Source organism: Solanum tuberosum, unplaced genomic scaffold, assembly GCF_000226075.1.
Source record: "Solanum tuberosum cultivar DM 1-3 516 R44 unplaced genomic scaffold, SolTub_3.0 scf00486, whole genome shotgun sequence".
Lineage (NCBI taxonomy): Eukaryota > Viridiplantae > Streptophyta > Magnoliopsida > Solanales > Solanaceae > Solanum > Solanum tuberosum.
The window spans coordinates 88,498-109,553 of record NW_006239403.1 but is presented as its reverse complement, the minus strand read 5'-3'; the positions used below and the strand labels follow the sequence as shown (position 1 = coordinate 109,553).

At 34.3% G+C, this 21,056-nt stretch overlaps 1 protein-coding gene across 1 annotated transcript; it reads right to left on the bottom strand.

Annotated features, from left to right (window-relative positions):
* Positions 1 to 295: 295 nt before the first annotated feature.
* LOC102580045 (uncharacterized) lies at positions 296 to 2,789 on the bottom strand. Its single transcript, XM_006364177.2, has 2 exons — positions 1,901 to 2,789; positions 296 to 1,099 (listed from the first exon to the last, which is right to left on the bottom strand). The coding sequence occupies exons 1-2, from the start codon at positions 2,764 to 2,766 to the stop codon at positions 460 to 462; spliced, it is 1,506 nt and encodes a 501-aa protein (XP_006364239.1). The 5' UTR covers positions 2,767 to 2,789; the 3' UTR covers positions 296 to 459.
* Positions 2,790 to 21,056: the final 18,267 nt, after the last annotated feature.

Sequence of the window (21,056 nt, the reverse complement as noted above, 5' to 3'; positions counted from 1 at the left end):
ACCGGGCCAAATGAGATCTGTAATATAGAGTTGTAATCTGAAACCGCTCCTTGAAGTTAGTGAAAGTTGCTGAAATTCTACACCTTTTAGGTCGTGTTTTTAACTCCCTTGAGCAAGGAGGTTTTCGATGTAAAACTCGCGTTATTAACCTTGATGTTTTCGGTTAGTCCTAAGGAATTTGGTTCCTTAAGTCGAGTAGTTGGTACTAGTTTTCTCAAGGCGTTACTGAGAAAAAAACAATACCAATACCAATAATAATAATTAGTATTATAAAAGCCGCACCTAGACGCAAGCATCATTTTGACAATCAATACAACAAATATAACTATACAACACACATACATTTTGATAATCAATAAAAGGACCAGCTCAACAGACGAAGCATCCCGCATTCATGCAGGTTATGCAGCCTATACACACTTGAACAAGAAGATGTAACATAGACCGTCTATCCACATACTATGCAAGGTTGAGATGAAGAACTTCTCTAAATTCCAATCTTCTAGTCTCAGCATAAGGAGTTATATGTTTATTTGGCCAATATGTTAACCAAAGTCTCCCTTTCAATTCCCATTCCATTGTTTTCCCTATAGCCCTTTTGTCCACTTTCCAACACACACTTTCCCCATATTCATCTCCAGCAAAAATTACCCCTCCTTGCTTAGTAAAAGGCCTATTAACACTTGAATATCTGTTCTTGAACCAAGCCTTTGGCTGAATTAATGAAAAAACAGAAGGCTTCGACGAAAATACCTCTCTTCCATTTCCACTATCATGAAGAAACCAATTCAAATTTACACCATCTCCATTAACAGATTGCTCAAATTTCCACGGCTTCATGGTCGTAACAACTGTCTCTCCTGCGGAGACTTTTAAGCCTATGTAAGTGTTTGGTGGATCGAATCCTGCTTCAATGGTCTTTTCGGTTCCAATTTCTCTTAAGGGATTGTCAGAGGACTTGTTTACTGATATGCTCAACACATTGGATTGAAGTGTTGGAGTTAGTTGCAATGAGATTCTTGAAGGGAAATGCTTCTCTGATACCCCTGCTCCTCTCTCTGCCATTAGTGATTCATTCACTAGCCTAACAACATCACACCTACATGAACGTACATTTTAAAATCAAGTTAAAATTCACTCTTAGTTCTTTTTTTCCCTAAAAGTTCGTAATTATGGCTGTTTAGTCATATTATAGTTGATTTGAATATTACATGTAGTCAATAAGGATTTTCACATCAAGTTAAATTTTAATCTTTAGATTAGATCCTCCTTGGATTAGCTGATTAAAAGTAATCCATAAGCATCTAGTGTTGAGAATCACTTTTTAAGTGTCCAACAATTGATTTGAACCTTTTCTCAAACGAAAATGACATAGATGAGCCAAACTTTTAACATATGACATAAGTGAACCTATTCTCAAAGTTCGGTGGCATATTGAGTCTTTTCCGTATAATAAATAGTTGTATGTTTAGTAAAAGAATGTTATAAGCATGTACTTTATTCAGTTAAAATAGCTAAAATACGCTTAATGAGATAAGGGCATTATTGGGCCAATTTACTAGCCACGAGGATATTTTTGTCCTATTTATAATAGTTCAGTGGCATTTTTCGACCAAAAACCAAACGGAAGTCATTTTTATCCTATTTACTATATAGTTCAGGAGCATTTTTGGTCCGTTTCTGCAAAAAACATGAGTATAAGAATATCTTTACATGAAAAAGGACATGGAAAAGGTATTTGGATTTTTCGAAAAATATTTGGAATAACATAATAGAAATCTTGCTGATCTGTGTTTATAAGCACCAAACAAGAAAATAAATCAAGAAGAGCGTATAAGATTGTTTGACCGACTTATAAATTTTACGCCAAAAAGAATTAGTTCAAAGAAGACAAATGTACCTAATGTTATCGGTGTTCACCATTACTTCAATCCACTTTTCTCGAACAATAACTCTATGATTTAATTGGATCACTCCTTCAAGCTGATGAAAGTTGAGAGAAAACCTCAAACTTTCATCAGATAAACTACTACAAGTAGATGTTTCGGCATCCATTGCAATAACAGGGCAATACAGCTGAACTTTCCATAGCCCCTGTGTCGAAAATGAGTATGAAAACAATGGACATGGCGTTTTCATCGCATGATCATGATGATTAGAAGAAGAATGTATTTCCAGGATCCAATTAGTTATCGCTAGATTTACTGAACGCATCCACTGCTCTTCAATATTCGATCCCAAAAACCTCACGAGCAATTTTGATGCTTCTCTAGATTGCGAACATGAAAATTGATTCTTCAGGGCAATAATACATGTTGACCTAAGATCAGCAGGGGCTTCATAGATACAAATTATGAAAGCCAAAGTAAGAAATGAGAAATTGAAAATTTCCTTAAAATCTGAGTTGTTAAAATCCATTCGTGGGATCTTGAGGAACAACGAGTTATAATTTTTATTCGGACCATAGTTCAGGACATCGTGGACGATATTGATCAAGAGATTGAATACTGATTCGTCGTCTAATAATTTTGTTGTATTGTGTTTGATTCTTAACGGTTTTGAGGTCCATAGGGAAATAGGAAGATTATAATCTGCGACGATGGAAAAATGGTAATTTTTAGCTATGGAGAGTTTGAGGGAAGGTTGAGATGAACATGAAGGAGAAATGCAAATTGAAATAGAGTCTGTTTTCCATTTAGAAATTGGTGGTAAGTTGTGAATCCAAGAGTAAATATCAGGAAAATTGCAAGTATAATAATAAGCCATAGTTTTAATCACGCTTGTATGTATGTTATATGATGGAACTAATGTGTAAATATTTATAGACAGATATTGTGAAAAGAAAGATTCTTAAGGCTAAGATATAACTTAAAAAGATTACAAATTGAACTTGCTTTCATGAAGGGAATAAAGGTAATTGTTGAAAAATTGCACAAGGAAATATATACTTTGAATGGATATATTTATAGATTCTTTAACTTTAGGACCTGCTAAAGAGAATCTTTCTATGTTATGAGGAAGTTATGGACTACCTTTTTACTAATTGGTATAATATATAAATGTGTCATGGTCTTAACTGATATTTATGTCATCCAATTTTGTGTATACACAAGTAGACACACACATCCTAGTGACATAATACATGTAGGACGCTACATAAGATGTGAATTGCCACGTAGGACATGTGTGTGTACTTGTTTAGTGTTATACAAATTTAGCTATATTTGTATATACTCAAAATTAAAGAGCGTAGATGACATTTGATTCTATATTAAAGGGTACTTTTATATATTATGCCTTTTTATTATTCTCATTGTTTTTGGCATCATTAGTGATAATTTATCAAGAATGTTAATAGTTCCACTTTATTTATTTACTAGTAAAATGACCCGCGCTTTGCGTGGAAATTTAATATCACAAAATTTATAAAATAATACAAAACTTATCAGTCATTAAAACTAAAACACTATATTATTTTACATACAAGATTACGTAGTAACGAACATTAATAATATAAAGGAAAATGAAAATTATAACATCTTATCATTTATCCTTAATAACATAAGCATAAATTTATGACTGTAAAAAAATACCAGAATCTGTAACAGAAGTAATGGTGTCACTTGTCAGTGAGCCACTCAACAGGAGTAAAGTACACGAATATTTAATTGTGTAGAAGAAGAAAAAGAAGAAGAATAAGAAGTTCAGAATTTTTGTTGTTTTAAAATGAGAGGAAATTCCTCTATTTATAGACAACAAAGGATAGTGTGAACAAATGTTTGGTGTGCCTTATCGAAAAGGTCACAATTATTTGGAAAAGTTGCAACCTTTCGGAAAGGTCACAACCTTTTATAAAAGTCACAACTTTTCATTAAAAGTCGCAACTTTTCATTGAAGTCGCAACTCTTCATTGAAGTCGCAACTTTTTCATTAAAAGTCTACAACTTTTTACATAAAAGGAAAGGCTAGTTTTAGAAAATAAATAAATTAAAAGAGAATCCTTGTTTGTGGTGGTGCCACGCAGGCGGGTCTAGGGTTCTCTTTTATATATATATATATATTATTTTCAATTTCGGCTCGTCTTCATTTTTTCCAAGTTCTTGCTTAGATAGGATAATGTTCAAACTTTCAAATCTCTTTTTGTTGTTTCATATCTTTACTTCAACTACTTTTGTACGTATGAAGATGATTCTTATTCTTTATTTGTAAGATCAAACGTAAAGAATCTAGGCTTAATTATGCATGTTAAAATTTAATTTTTCATCACACAGGCCACAAGAATGTGAGTGGTTCCGTGCCAAACTCCAACTACAACTCTGCCTAACAGCCTAACCTTAACGCTTTACTTAACATCAAATTAAGCTTATGATGAGGTTTCATGTACCGTCAAATTTCTCAAAAAAATTGGAAATCTTGGATATTTGTTTTGGATTATGGATTGGACTTCAAATTTTATTTTTTAAAATATATGAATTTCGGATTGGAGACTGTCAAACCTTTATATAACAACATTGTTACAAAATGAGGCCTCTTTAATTTCTAGATAAGGGTGTGCATAGGTCGGTTCGGTTTTAAGTATTATCGATTTTTAGTTTTTAAAAGTTCTAAACCAATAACCAAATCAATAAGATAATTTTCATCGATTTTGGTCCATAACGGTTCGATTTAACCAATAAGAAAATGCTTACAAATCAAATGTAACACCTCAGAATTTGGAAAAGAGAGAAACAGAGTTTTTGGGTTGCATGTTGTGTCTACAGTTCCCATCTACGTACGGACCGTAGAAATTTCTACGGGCCGAAGGTGGCTACCGTAGGAATTTGGATTATTTTTTTCAAAACAAGTCTCAGTACCCTTTATACGGTTCATCAGGACAACCCATCCTCCCACATACGAGTCGTAGATAGGTCTCATAGGTTACCCCCAAACTACGTGAGATTTTAAAGTTTAAGGTTGGTTTCTTTGGTTGGCATGTATGGATCGTAGGTAGACCTACGACGAGCCGTACATGAGTACCGTCAAAAGTTGGTCTAAAGTAATAGTCTCTGATCATTTCTATTGTTGACCAGAACGGTTCGTAGAAGGACCTACAGACCGTACGTAGGAATGGATTGACAATTAATTTTAAGGGCTTTTAACTCTTTTTCCTAATCGATTAATACCTAAACTAAGTCACTTTGATCTTAATCCTAAGCCTTATATAAGTCTTTTAAGCCTAAAAACTACCCATTATAAATCATTCTTCTAAAATCCCTAAATTCCCTCCAAGATCACCCCAAAAATTCCCTCAGGAACTAAGGAGGGAGAAAGCTAGGGTTTGGCTTGAAGATCTCCAATTCACCATTGATTGTGGGCATTGATTGCTAAGGAATGATAGTATTAATTGATATTTATGTCATCCAATCTTATGTGTACACAAGTAGAGACACACGTCCTATGTGACATAATACATGTACGACGCCACATAAGATGAAAATTGCCACGTAGGACATGTGTGTATACTTGTTTATTGTTATACAAATTTAGCTATATTTGTGTACACTCAAAATTGAAGAGCGTAGATTCCATTTGAATCTATGTTAAAGGGTACTTTTATATATTATGCCTTTTTTTATTATTCTCATTGTTTTTGGCATCATTAGTGATAATTTATCAAGAATGTTAATAGTTCCACACTTTATTTATTTATTATTTTCAAATTCGGCTCCTCTTCATTTTTTTCAATTTCTTGCTTAGATAGGATAATGTTAAAACTTTCAAATCTCTTTTTGTTGTTTCATATCTTTACTTCAACTACTTTTGTACGTATGAAGATGATTCTTATTCTTTACTCCCTCTGTCCACTATTAATTGTCATTTTGTATTTTTCAAAAGTCAATTTGACTAATTTTTAAAATTAAATTTGATTACATTAATTTGATATTTTAAGCAAAAAATTTAGATATTCAAAAACTATACGAAAAATACTATAAATTACAATTTTTTGCATATCAATATGATGAAAAAATATACATCGTAAAATGTTAGTCAAAGTTATTATCATTTGATTCTAAAAATGAAAACTATGACAATTAAATGGGAGAAATTAAAGGTTCTCGATTTTACACATAAAGTTAATTGCTTCTTTTTTTTATCTCGATTTTCCTTAGTCCTTCAAGTGAGTACTTAGAGAGCTAATTGTTTTCTTTGTCTTGTTTTCTCTTAGTATGTCTTGTGTTTTTTTTATAGGAAAGACTTATCCTTTCTTTACATAATTCAATTATAAAAAATTAAAGATTCAAAAGAGAGGTCCACTTCTCGAAATTTTAAATTACATGAGTTACCCTATAAAGAACTGCTCTTGAATTTTAAGAGAAAAAGAGGCCCGCTTCCATTCTCCATAAAAACTCAAGTACATGTACTCCCTCCATCCACAATTGTTTGGCAGGTATACTAAAAATATATGTTCAAGATTAATTGTCAATTTAAACAATCAAGAAATAATTAGTCACTTTTTTCCAATTCTGCCCTTAATGATAGTGTAGTTCAATTGAAAAAGTTATGTGGACTTTTGGTATTCTTGGTATAGTAGGGTTATATTAGTCAAATTACACCTTGTATTAAATTTTCCTTGAGGGGTGTGCATGACCATACCCTGACAAACAATTGTGGACGGAGGGAGTAGTAAGTATCATTTATTGAAACAAAATAATAAATAACGAAAAAATTAAAGTAAAGGACTTTGATAAATAATATTATCCGAAGATAATTCATCTAGAAGACATTAGGTGAGATATTTGCATCATCTGATGGAATCTGTGAGGAGGATGAAGCTCCATTTTCTAGCTGCTCCAAATGTTCGTTCAAATTAAATTCACCGGAAGTTAACCAAGCTTCAAACTTCATTGTATCATGTACACTGAATCGGTCTATGGACTCCCACCAACCTATATCTCTAGCCTCATTCATTCGGTCTAATTTTTCATTTGCAATCTTTTTTCTTTCATCCAATTCATTAAGAATATCATTAACTTGACTTACTTTTTTGGGTGCTTCTACAGCAACAAGTCGATCACTTGCATTTAATTTTGTTGTAGGATTTATAAAACGATCAATGACCACATTAGAGGTTGGACTAATAAAGGAATAAGGTATACCTTTCGGTGAAGACATAACAATTTCAAGATCGACATCACATTCTCTAACAAGTTCACAAGCTTTTTTGTATAAGCCAGGACGTCATTTAGAGAATGTGGTGAATCGAGCAGATTCATTCTCTATTTTCGCCAATGGAATTTTTTGGCATCCTGCTGTCTTCTTATGCTCCATGCTAGAATATAATAAAATATATTACTTAATTATTTCTTAAAAAATATGTTTACTAAAAAGAGGAAATATCTTGCATATTTATATACATAAATTTCACAGTGGTTATTAAATTACTTGCCAAATATCCCAATAAAAGTAATTTTTTCTTGATATTGAACGTTATTAAGGAAAATTTATATTAATTTTGATATTCAAAATCTGATGTTATAATAACATAAATAAATCTAAAAGTTAATTTAAATAGGTAAGTTGGTATTTAATATAGCAGATGAAAGTTATCAATTTGTAATTAACTATTGTGAATATATTTTACCAATACTAGAATCTTTTTTTGCTATTTTATAGTAACTAAATCAAATTTTGCACTTGCACAAATAAAAATAAATCTACTATTTAACTTGAAAAGAAAAAATATATTAATGTACTTACAATTTAAAAATAATAGATCCTTCACCTTGTAAATTGATGTTCATTTAAGAAGAATAAACCTAAATAAGTCAAACATTCAAACTAATAATAATGAGTGAATGTATAATGATAGGCGTAATTCATGTATTATTTAATTTTTGCATAATAAGTATGTAATTTACGTGTATTGGCTAGCAAAAAGTAAATAGTGAATTAGACCGGACATTTGTGGAAAGATAGATCCCTTTATTTTATCAATTCCAAACTTCTAAGGGGTAGTTTGCTGTGAGGGATAACAGCATATAGTCTCGGGATTAAAATATGATGCCACTTAATTTATTTTTTGGTTGGCCAATCTGGAATAACTTATTGCGTAATTAATAATTAATACTGGATTAAGTTATCTCTATCCATAGGTTGTATAGTAATCTCATCATATTTTTATCATGGGATAAACTTATTAAATAACAAAATTACTCTTCAAATCTTTTAATTTTTTCATGTATTTCACTTTCCTTTATCCATAATAATTTCATGATTACTTTTAAATCTCTTTTAAAACCATTTTCGTTATTGTGTTGTTTTCTATTGAATCAAAAGGCTTTTAAAAGAGTCTTCATTATAATTAAATCATTTGTAATTGTAACACATCGGATTTCAAAACCAAGAAAATCCTATTTTTCAGAAAATCTGGTGCCAGTACCAATGGAACCACCCACGGATCGTAGGTGGGACCACAGATCGTAGGCGGGGTTCCGTCGTTAAGGCTCAAATCTTTATAGTCTCTAATCCCACCCACGGTAGACCATTATGGTCCGTGGTTGGACCTACGGAACGTAGGACTGACCGTAGGTGAGGGTCAGTAGCCAGATAGAAGGAAATTGATGTTGTGTCAACTTCAAATGGTCATAACTCTTAGCACAAAAGGAATTAGGTGACCCATGACCTATCAAATGAAAGATAATAGAATCGTCTTTCCAATGCCACCGAGTTTGCTAAAATTCCATAGCCGAGTAAAAAGTTATGCTCGTTTTAGTGAAGTCCTCTCGGGCAGACTTGACCGACGACCCCTACCTACGGTTGATAGGTCAACCTATGAACCGTAGGTCCCTCCGTGGGTTGCCTTCATCGGAATTAAGTCAAGGTCATTTTGGTCCTTTCCCCTATGCGTTGGGCACTTAAACTACGTCGTTTGATCCCTAAACTACGTAGTTTTGGTCAGTTTATGCCTAGTAACTTAGATCTAGTTTGATCTTTCCGTTATTATTGAACTCTTAGTATATTTCATATATTCAGACTAGTTGGGTATTCCCCACTTTCAGTTACCACTGTTTTAGCTTCCGTGTAGTATCTCTTTATTCATATCTTTTTAATATGCTTATGACATGCCAGCTTCAGGGTTAGCTTGGTGTTACTCGTGATCCTAGGTCCTGTGTTTATGTCAAGGGGGTAGCCTCGGGGCGTGACAGTAATTGGAAGCTTCCTCTATTTTTCATCATTCTTTTGTTACGTGAAATGCTTCAGTTTGAATGTAAAGCGAATGTAATGCCTATTACTTTGTATCCAATTTCCACTCCCATTTGACTTTTCTTTGTTTTGTTTTCTTTTGTATTGTATATGATTATGGTTAATGGTTTTACAAGCACAAGAATTAATTTTTTTTTGCTTATTTGACAAATATTTTATTGTGTTGTAAAACTTAAGAACAAAAGAATAATATAAAGATAAAGACAAGAAGAATATAAGACAAGAGGAACAATATAAGATAACTTTCTTTCTTTCGAGTGTTCGAGTGTTCAAGTGTTCACCAAATCTTCAAGTGTGTACAATATGAACCTTTATGCCTCTATGTATAGTGTAACATATAGACATACAAAAGTTTAGTCATAAACATGACATTAAACATGAATATAATGGATGACGTTTTGGAGATGAAAGTTTACATGAATAATGATCATAAAGGTGGAGGTTATTTTCGTAATGGAAGGAAGTAATGTAGTAACTTCTTGGTGTAGTGGACATCCACACTATATAATTTTATAACACTCCTCCTTGAATGTCCGTAGATAATATGCCTCGTTAAAAGCTTACAAGGAAAAAACCCCGTGGAAAAAAATCCTAGTGAAGAAAAAAGAGTACACACATATTTTGATACGCTTTGAATGTTGCCTCGTTAAAATCCATACCAGGAAAACCCAATTGGGGTAAAACCATGGTTAAGAAAAAGAGTACAACACGTATTTTTCTCCCCCTGATAAAAACTTTACTTGATATCTCGAAGATGATGCATTCTAATCTTATATCACAACTTCTCAAATTTTAATGTTGGCAATCCTTAGTGAATAAGTTTACAAGATTATCACTTGAACGGGTCTTTGAACGTCTATCTCACCATTTTGTTGAAGATCATGTGTGAAAAAGAATTTTGGTGAAATATGTTTTGTCTAATCTCCTTTAATTGTATTCTCCCTTCAATTGAGCTATTTATTATTTTCGTATATGGTGACTGGAATATCCTTTGTCAAAGGAAAATCACATGTTTTGTGAATATGATAGATCATTTCCAACCAAACACACTCCCGGCTTACTTCATAGATCAATATTATTTCTGCATGATTTGAAGAGGTGGTTACCAATGTTTGATTCTTTGAATGCCAAGATATTGTTGTGCCTCCATATGCAAACAAATAGCTCATTTCCGATCGAGCTTTATGCAGATCAAATAAATATTCTGCATCTACATAATCAAATCATTTCTGACTCAGAGATTGATCATTTTAATTTTATTGAAGCTCGTCTTTTCTTCTCAAAGAAAATCACACATCTGCTATGTGTTGAGTCACTTGATTTGTTAGCTTCTTGGAATTATAACTTGAATGATAATATGATAATCCATTCACAAAACTGTGACATCTTGCAAGTTGATAACTAGGAAGAAGCTTAAAAATCGGAAATAGTCATTTTTGGAAAGAATTTAAAAATCTGGAAAATTTGGTTAAGTATGGGAAAAAGTGAGTTTTTAGTCAACTTTGAACAGTCATAACTCCTAGCTCAAGATGAGTTAGGTGTAGTTCCAGTTATTTTTGGAAATCCCTTGGATTGATCTTTCCAACGCCGCTGAGTTTGCTCGATTCCGACTTCGTATGAGTGAGTTAGGCCCTTTGGAAGTTGGGCTGTTGGCAGGGCAGTTAACCCAATTTTTTAAGGGTATTTTGGTCTTTTCCCTAGCCATTTGTTTTGGTCATATTAAGGTGTAAGACTGATTTTAAATCAGTTTTCCCTTTTAAAAAGAGTGAGAGTTAGGGCTTTGGAGAGAAGAGAGAAAGAAGAGGAGAAAAAGAAGGAGCAAGGAGTCTGTCAAGATCGTTGTGGATATCGTCGGAGGTGATCCCTATTAAGATATGTGAGATCATAGTATTGGGTTGGTTCATTCCCCCACACGCCAAAATCGTTTTAATTCTGAGAAAAGATTGTTGTGTTGTTGTTTTAGGCCACATTGTTTCCGATGATGGAATTAGAGTTGATACCCAAAAAATAAAGGCAGTGCAGAATTGGCCTAGACCCACATCTCCAACCGATATTAGAAGTTTCTTAGGTTTGGCTGGCTATTATAGAGGGTACGTAGAGGGATTCTCATCTATTTCATCCCCTTTGACCAAGTTAACTTAGAAGATAGTGAAGTTTCAATAGTATGAAGCTTGTGAGAAAAACTTTCAGGAATTGAAAAAGAGGTTGATTACTGCCCCCAGTATTGACCTTACCAGAAGGCACGCAAGGCTTCGTTGTTTATTGTGATGCGTCTAGAGTTGGTTTGAGTTGCGTGTTAATGCAGAATGGCAAGTTCATAGCTTATGCCTCCAGACAGTTGAAAGTTAATGAGAGGAACTACCCAACCCATGATCTAGAGTTGGCTACCGTAGTATTTTCTTTGAAAATATAGCACCATTATCTTTATGGTGTTCATGTGGATGTGTTCACCAATCAAAAGAGTCTTCGGTATGTGTTTACTCAGAAAGAGCTTAATCTCCGACAAAGGAGGTGGTTAGAATTACTCAAGGATTATTCCATGAGTATTTTTTACCATCCAAGTAAGGCTAATGTTGTTGTTGATGCACTGAGTAGGTTGTCTATGGGTAGTACTGCCCATTTTGAGGAAGATAAGAAAGAACTAGCAAAGGATGTGCATAGGCTTGCTCGATTAGAAGTTCGACTAATGGATTCCACAGAAAGAGGAGTGGTGGTGATGAATGGGGCTGAATCATCATTAGTGTCAGAAGTAAAAGAGAAGCAAGACCAAGATCCTATTTTTCTTGAATTGAAAGAAAATGTTCATAAGCAAAAAGTATTGGCTTTTGAAAAAGGGGGAGATGATGTATTGAGATATCAAGGTAGGTTGTGTTTACCAAGGGTGGATGAACTCCAAGGAAGGATCATGGAGGAATAAGCAAAAAGTATTGGCTTTTGAAAAAGGGGGAGATGATGTATTGAGATATCAAGGTAGGTTGTGTTTACCAAGGGTGGATGAACTCCAAGGAAGGATCATGGAGGAACTCATAGCTCTAGATATTCCATTCATCTGGGTTCCACAAAAATGTATCATGATTTGAGAGAAGTTTATTGGTGGAGTAGTATGAAGAAGGGCATTGCAAAGTTTGTTGCTAAGTGTCCGAATTACCAACAAGTTAAAGTAAAGCATCAAAGGCCCGATGGTTTGGCTCAAAATAGAGAACTTCCAGAATGGAAGTGGGAGATGATCAATATGGACTTCATCACAGGTTTATCAAGGTCTCTCAGGCAGCACGATTCAATTTGGGTGATTGTCGATAGAATGACAAAATCAGCACATTTTCTACTGGTAAAGACTACTCATTCAACAGAAGACTATGCTAAGCTGTATATTCAAGAGGTGGTAAGACTTTATGGGGTTCCGTTCTCTATTATTTCAGACAGAGGTGGGAAATTTACTGCACAGTTTTGGAAGTCATTCCAGAAAGGCTTGGATTTGAAGGTAAACTTAAGTACTGCTTTTCATCCTCAGACAGATGGGGAAACAGAGTGTACTATTCAGACCTTAGAGGATATTTTGAGGGCATGTGTGATTGATTTCAAATGTAATTGGGATGATCACCTACCTTTTATCAAATTTGCTTACAACAATAGTTACCACTTTAGCATCCAATTGGCTCCTTATGAAGTTCTTTATGGAAGAAGATGCAGATCTCCTATTGGATGGTTTGAAGTTGGTGAAGCATGGTTGATAGGACCAGATTTAGTTCATCAAGCTATGGAGAAAGTGAAAGTGATTCAAGAGAGGTTGAAAACGGCGCAGAGTCGTTAGAAATCCTACACTGATGTTAGGAGAAGAGATTTAGAGTTTGAAGTAGATGATTGGGTATACTTGAAAGGAGAATAGATTTAGAGTTTGAAGTAGATGATTGGGAATACTTGAAAGTTTCAACCATGAAGGGTGTTATGAGATTTGGTAAGAAGGGGAAGCTTAGTCCCACGGTATATTGGCCCTTATAAAATATCAAAAAGGGTTGGTAATGTAGCTTATGAGTTGGAGCTACCACAAGAGTTAGCAGTGGTACATCCGGTATTTCACATCTCAATGTTGAAGAAGTGCATCGGCGATCCTTCACTTATCATACCAAATGAAGATATTGGTATCAAGGATAGCTTATCTTATGAAGAGATTCTGGTTTAGATTCTAGATCGCCAAATTCACAAGTTAAGGACAAAAGAAGTAGCATCGGTCAAAGTTCTTTGGAGGAACCAATTTGTTGAGAAAGCTACTTGGGAAGCTGAGGAGGATATGAAGAAGAGATATTCACATCTCTTTGAAACCGGATAAATTCCATACCAAGGTATTAATTCTCTTCTTAGTATTCTTTAATTCATAAGTTGGCATGTTATGTTTGCATGTAGGGTGTTTGAGATGAATGTTAGATGTTAAACACTTAGACTACTAAGAGTAATCTCATTCGAGGAAGAATTTTCCCAAGGGGAAGATATTGTAAAATCTTTCTAATTGAAAGAACTAGAAAGAAGTTAAAAATTGGAAATAGTCATTTTTGGAAAGAATATAAAATCTGGAAAATTTGTTAAGTATGTTAAGTTGAGTTTTTGGTCAATTTCAAATGACAATAAAACCTAGATCAGGATGAGTTAGTTTTGTTTCCATATATTGTAGGAAAAATCTTCAAATAATCTTTCCAACGCCGCCAAGTTTGCGCGATTCCGAGTTCGTATGAGTGAGATATGCCCATTTGAGGTTGGGTGGTTCAAATAAGGAAAGTCTAAACCCGGATTTTGGAAGGGTATTTTAGACTTTTCCTTTCCCAATTATTTTAATTCATTTTTAGGAGAATAATAGAGGTCTATTCAGAATTAGATCAGTTTGGAAAATTTGAAGTTCACGCTAGGGCTTGGAGAAAAGAGAAACGAGGAGAACTGAGAAGAAAAGTCAAGATTCGTCAAGAACGTTCAAGTTTGGTTGTGGATTTCGCCAAGGATTGAATCCTACAAGGTATGTGAGATCAAATAGCGTTGGTTTAGTTCACCCACGCGCCAATCATGATTCAATTCAGCGAAGTATAATTGATTTAAAAGTAAATCCTATGAGTTCTTGATGAAATTCGTATGAATTCTTGTGGATTTGTGTTGTTGAAGATCTCTTGAGTTTGATTCATGTTTTGGGTGTGATTTTGAGTTGAATCTCGTATATATTGAGGGTATAGTTGATTATAAGTGTTTGGTAAAAGAACAAAGTCGAAATAGGGTGTTTAGAGATGAAAAACGAAGGAGAAAAGTTGGAGTGCGCCTGGGTAGTGGCCTCGGGAGCCGCCCCTCTCAGAGCCCCATGTAGGGGTCTCTAAATTTTGGGTTTTAGGGAACCGTGCCAGCCAGAGTGCCCCACCCCAGCCTCTGAAATTCAAGGGCTGGCGCCCCACGCCTCTCAGAGTGCTAGGGACACCAGTTCTTCCCATTTCTTCCCTATCTTCCATACTAGTTCCTTAGCAACGTACCTATGTTTTCTAGTTGATTCCAACACTCTAAGGTATGTCTAAACATCATGAAATCATCCATACACATGAGATCATGAACATTGAATCCATAATTCAATTCAACGAAAGTTAAGAGTCAAGTCTAGAAGTTAAGAATCAAGTCAAGAGAAGTTCATAAAGTTTTTCAAAAGTCTTTTACAAACGTTTTAAATCCGTGTTAAGACTTAAGCCTTGAGTTATCTAAGGAGAAGAGTAAAAGTTCATTTCTTCAAAGATATTATGGGAACTAAGTATTCCCAAGAATTTAAAATATTTTTACATTTGAATAAGAAATGGAAACGCCGATTTCCAAGAGAGCTTTTAAGCTAAGTTTTGAGTAATTATCTCAAACCAAAGAAAGAGTTTTGTTTTAAAAACAGATGAGCTAAGTACATTTTGGGAGTAGTATTGAGCACCGATACGGGGACACGAGTCATAATAACTCAAGTCTCCATAACCATGTAGCCATCATGGGTAGTAAAGGATCATACTTTTTAGATGAATCATAAGTGCTTTTAAGCATAGACTAGTGGATCCTCTTAGTAAAGACGTTCTATATGACAGCAAAGCATATGACAATTTTGACAGCGTGGACAAGACGTTGTATCACCACTTAGGCTCATAGTGGTGGTTGTCAGTTAGAGAAATTCCCACAGAAATTATATTACTTTATTATATGAGTAAGTTGAGTCGTTATTGCATTTATTTAACAAACTGAGTCGCTTTCTACTATTCTAGAAGCTTTCCTTATATTGCATGTGTATTGTTTCTTTATACTGAGTGAAGTTAATCATGAGTTGAGTAAAGCCAAGTTAAGTGTTTCTTTCAGATTCCTTCAAGCTTATGTTATGTTTAGTATTCCCCTCGCATACTCGTACATTCAATGTACTAATGCCATTTGGCCTGCATCGTTTTATGATGCAGACACAGGTAACCAGGATCAGTATCCAGCGCCTCGTTGATTCAGTTGAGCACTCAGAGTCAGTTGGTGGGCCTCCTTGCTATCTGGAGGACTCCTGTTATCCTTCCTTTTTAGTATTTCAGTTGTTAGGATGATCGGGGGTCTTGTCCTGACATCCCTCCTTGTTTTAGAGGCTTCCTAGACAGTTGGTAGTTCAATTGTCTTTTCATTGTTATTTCTTTCGTTGAGACTTGAGTTGCCACTTTGGCCAATTTGAATGTTTGACTTTTAAACGTTCTAAGTTATTCTTTTGAATTAGTTGAGTAGAGATGCATTGAATCCTTGTATTAATGCTTTTAAGTCTTCTGTTGAGTAAGTAAGCCAGGCCAAGGATTCGCTTGGGGCCAACAATGGTTCTCGAGTGCCAGTCCCGCCTAGGGTGTAGGTTCGGGGCTTGACATCAACATTTTGCAAATGAAATATATCTTGAACATCAAGTTCACATTTTTTAACCAGGATCTAGATAATTCACCCTACACATAATTTTGAGCTGCTAAACATATCTCCCCCTAATGTTTAGAAATCTAATATTTACCCAAACCTCATTTGGGAACCATCTTTGTGCGTGGTGGAGCAATAAATCGTATGTGCACATATCAAATTTTTAGATGGAAATTATTTCATTCCTGACCCTGAACCAATTGTGATGTGAGAACTTTGTTGGCTTGATGCATATATGTTAAATAAACTCATATCATACCAAATTTTATTTGAGAGATTTGTTCTCATAATGTATGATCTAGCTATAATTGGAGGCATACAATTTTTACTAAACCAACCAACATTATCAACATATTTTATAGTTTGAAATTGTGCTCTTAATTGAACAATTTGAGCAAACAACCTTACAAAAATCAATTTGTAAGTTGAAACAAATGCACATGTGACCATACCATAGATGCATCTATTAAATCATAATAGTAAGAGGTCCACATGGCAGGTGAACGGGCTCGTACTCATCTTTCTATATATTCCAAATAGTTTCAGGGGATACAATCCCAACCTTAGCTAATACAATTATCATTTTTTCATGAGAAAAAGCAACAAAAGAGAATTCTTGAAGAATCTTTTATTATATAGAGACGTGAATTCTCAATTTCTTTTGCATCACATTTAAACCGGAAAGGCCAACCGGTTATGTCAACTGATGTTTATTCTAGTAAGCTTCTAGTTTACTTTTGCATGTGATTCCTTCATCATTCCCATATTTTTATACAAAAAACAAAAGAAAGGCGGGTAACCTTCTATGTAAATATTCATAACCCCCTTTGATTGTAGTAATCTGAAGATATTTAATCTTTCAATAATTTACAGTCTCAAAATAACAATTTTTTCTTTCAATTTCTCTGAAACTTAAAAAGTTTCTTTTGAGACTTACTACAACCTCAATATTATGAACAATTTCATTCCTACGGATAGTAACAAATTAGGCTTTCGGAACTCTCAATTAATTTTGTGTATTAACACAAATTTCACAACATCATTCTGATGGTGATCATTTACTTCAAGGAGAAAATTATTATCATTTTCATGGTTAAAATTATTACATTCAAGACTTATTTCTTGACAACCAATGACAAATTTGTGTTAACACACAACAATATTTATTTTGTGGTGTGACCACAATCTTTTTAGGAAATAATTATTTCTTTCTTTTGTCATTCAATAGTTCATAATAAAACATACCACAATATTTGTGTAGTACTCAAAGTATATGGCCAAATGATCATTTATTTATGTCAAAATATTTATTTTCAATCTCTCAAACCTCCCGTATAGGTGAGATGCGACATTTATCCAAGCATACATGCGCATGTCCTTATCCATACGAACACAAGTCACATTTTCTTCAAGAAATAGACTATAACCATTTATACATACTCCATAAGTTTTGATTAGAAACTCATTGTCATATTTTAATAGTTGACATATTTATATGACCCACCTCAACATCACCTTGAAATGTCAAGTGAGCTACCACTTTGCATTCCTTTATTTTTATGGAGGATTTACAAAACTTTTCAAATTGGATTGCACCAACAACAATGTGCTCAATAACTTTTCATACCACTTTGATGGCCAAAAATTACCTTCATATTTGAAGAACCATCTTAAGAACTCATAATGTTCTTACTTTTAATTACAACAATGATGACCATTACATTTTACCACACTCATATTCATACATTAAACCACTTGTCATTTTCAGACACATTATGTCCTGCTACCACATTCACATAAGAGAATGGAGCAAATCAGCTGGACAAATTTGATGATTTGTATCAAGAGCATATCAATTTGCTAAGTCATCATTACATCTGTAACACCCCAGAAAAGTTTTCGAACTAAGACTCGAACCATCCTTCGTTGTGAGTAGGATTTTACTGAGGAGTTAAAAATTTCTTAAGTTTTGAGTTCACTAGATGTAGCACATTGAGTTCAAAAATTAACTAAATTGGAAATAGCAAAATCTGAAATTTTGCAAGTTATGCTTAAGTATGAGTTTTGGGTCGACTTAAAATGACCATAACGTCTAGCTCAAAATGAGATAGGTGTGATACCAGACACCGTAGGAAATAAATTTGAATTATCTTTCCAACACCACCGAGTTTTCTAAATTTCGAGTTCGTATGAGGGAGATATGTCCATTTGAAGTTGGGCTGTCTAGATAAGGAAAGTCAAAACCGGATTTTAGAGGGGTATTTTGGTCATTTCCTTACCCAATCAGATTTAATTTATTTTTAGTAATAATTTAGGGGTCTAATCTGATTAGGTTCAGTTTTATAATCCTAATATACGCCTAGGTTTTTAGTTGAGGGTTCAAGAAGAGAAAAGAGGAGGAAAGAGGAGAGGATCAAAGCGTTCGTCGAGAGTCTTACATTTTGTTGCGGATTTTCTCCATGGGTTTAATCCCTAAGAGGTATGTAAGCTTCCATAGTGTTGGTTTAGTTCACCACACGCCAAACATATTATTTTCAGCGAAATTTCATTCTTGAAGTTGAAAGATTAGAGTTCTTCATGAGTTCTTGATAGGTATTCATGAAGTTCATTCTAAATCTTGTCGTGTTGGGTTTTGATGATTTCTTGAGATGAAATTTAGTAATTTGAGTGTTGTTTTGGGTATATTAGAGTGTACTTATGTTAAGTAATCGAATACAAGTGATTGGGGAAGAAACTGTTCGATTCTAGGCGAGTTAGGGTGAGAAAACGAGAGAGGAAAATTTGTCGAATTTTCTGGGTTGGGGTCTGGTGCGATGCGCCAGCCAGATCTCCCCAAACCCTCCTCTGAAGTTTAGGGGATGGCGCCCCGCGCCACCCATAGCACCAGGGTTGCCTGCCCCATCCAGTTTGTCGTCGGTTTCCCCATTTGAGCTCGTTTAAAGTACACCTTCACCCCTTTTCTATTCTAACTACTCTAAGCTACTTCTAAACACCTAGAAATCATTCATAACATGATCATAACCTTGAATTCATAATTCAAATTCAAGGTAGAGTTAAGAGTTACGTTTTGAGAATTCTTCCGAATATTCTAAGAGAGTCCCTTTGAGTCCTTTTATGAAGTCTTCTACAACTTTTAGTAACTTGTTTCAAGATTCGAGCAAGTGAGTATGAGGATGAGGAGAATGTATTCATGAGTCTACTTTTTCATCATGAGATCTTTCGTATCATGAACCATAACTCTTGAAATCATAATTCACATTTAAGAGAGGGTTAAGAGTAGAGTTTAAGAAAGTCTTTGAGTTCAATTGTGAATCCTTTGAGATCCACCATCGATTTGAGTTAAGTTTTGAGAAGTAAGTATGAGAATGAGAAAAGTCGTATACCTGAGTTGCTTATTGATATTTTTACCCTTGAGTCAAGTCGTTCATGCCCATAACTTCCGCATGAACTCCATCAGTTTAGTATCTTTCAAAGGACTAGTATCTTCAAGCTCTAAGTTTTGAGTATCGAGTTCCTAACCCTTCCGAGATTATAATCCTAATCATGGGACTATTACCTATTACCCATGAAGTCCATGAGTTGAGTTGTTCATGCCCATAATTCCGCATGAACATTATAAGTCGAACAATCTTGAGATGAGAAATATCTTTGAGACCTTGAGTTGAGTAGTTCATGCTCATAATTCCGCATCAACAAATGAGTAGTATCATTGAAGTTCTTGAGTTCCAAGTATTTGAGTTCTATCTATGGTTATTGAAATTCATGTCCTTAAATCGACATGAACCATATTTTAAGAAGTCTCTTACAAACGTTTTGATTTTGTTATAAGACTTGAGCATTGAGTTGAGTAAGAGTAAAAGTGAAGTTTAATTTCTTCAAAAGATTATATGGGAACTAAGTATTCCCAAAGAGAAAATGTTTTCACATTTAAACAAGAAAAGGAAACCTTCATTTCCAAAGAGTCTTTGAGCTAGTTTTTAAAAAAGAGTAAACGCTATCACAATTAAGCAAGAGAGGGAACGCTGATTTTTCCAAGATAGCCTTTGAGCAAAGTTTTTGAGCACTAATCTCAAATCACAAAAGAATTATGTTTTTAAACATAAAGAGCTAATATAATGTAAATTTTGGGAGTATTATTGAGTACCAATGTGGGGATGCAAGTTTCATATTAACTCAAGTCTCTATGAAAACCATGTAGCCATCATGGGTAGAAAAGGGTCATACTTTTTAGATGAATCCTTTTCACATAGACTAGTGGATACACTTAGTAGTTCAGGTCCTATACCAGGGCAAGGTATAGGATGGCCCGGGCAACGTGGGGCTAATAACGATGTATCATCACTATAGTTCTTAAGTGATGGTTGTCGGTTATATAAATTCTCACAGCAGTAATTGCATGATTCCTCGAGGGGTTCTGTTTAGTATGAATGGGGCTATGGGACTTCATTCATGCATTGCACAAGTAGACTTTGAGAGGGAGCATGGTATGTCTTTTATGAATTTATGATTATGAGTTGACATCATGGTTTAAACAATTTTCCTTTTCTTTATATTGCACTTGTTTGAAACTGCTTTATAATGAAATGAGTTTAGTTAAGTATTCATGAGTTGAGTATCCAGAGTTGAGTATTTCAAATCGAGTATCATATCTTTGAAGTTTAGTATCTAGTCTTTGAGTCGAGTATCATATCTTTGAAGTCGAGTATCTAATCTCTGAGTTGAGTATCTTATTCTTGAGTACTTCTGAGTTGAGTAAGTTTGAGTAGTTTTGAGTATCCTTGAGTATTCCTTGAGTTGAGTAAGTTTGAGAAGAGGTAAGTATGTTCCTTTTTATCAAGTTTCAAGCTTATGTTTATGTTTTAGAATTCCCCTTACATGCTCGTACATTCCAC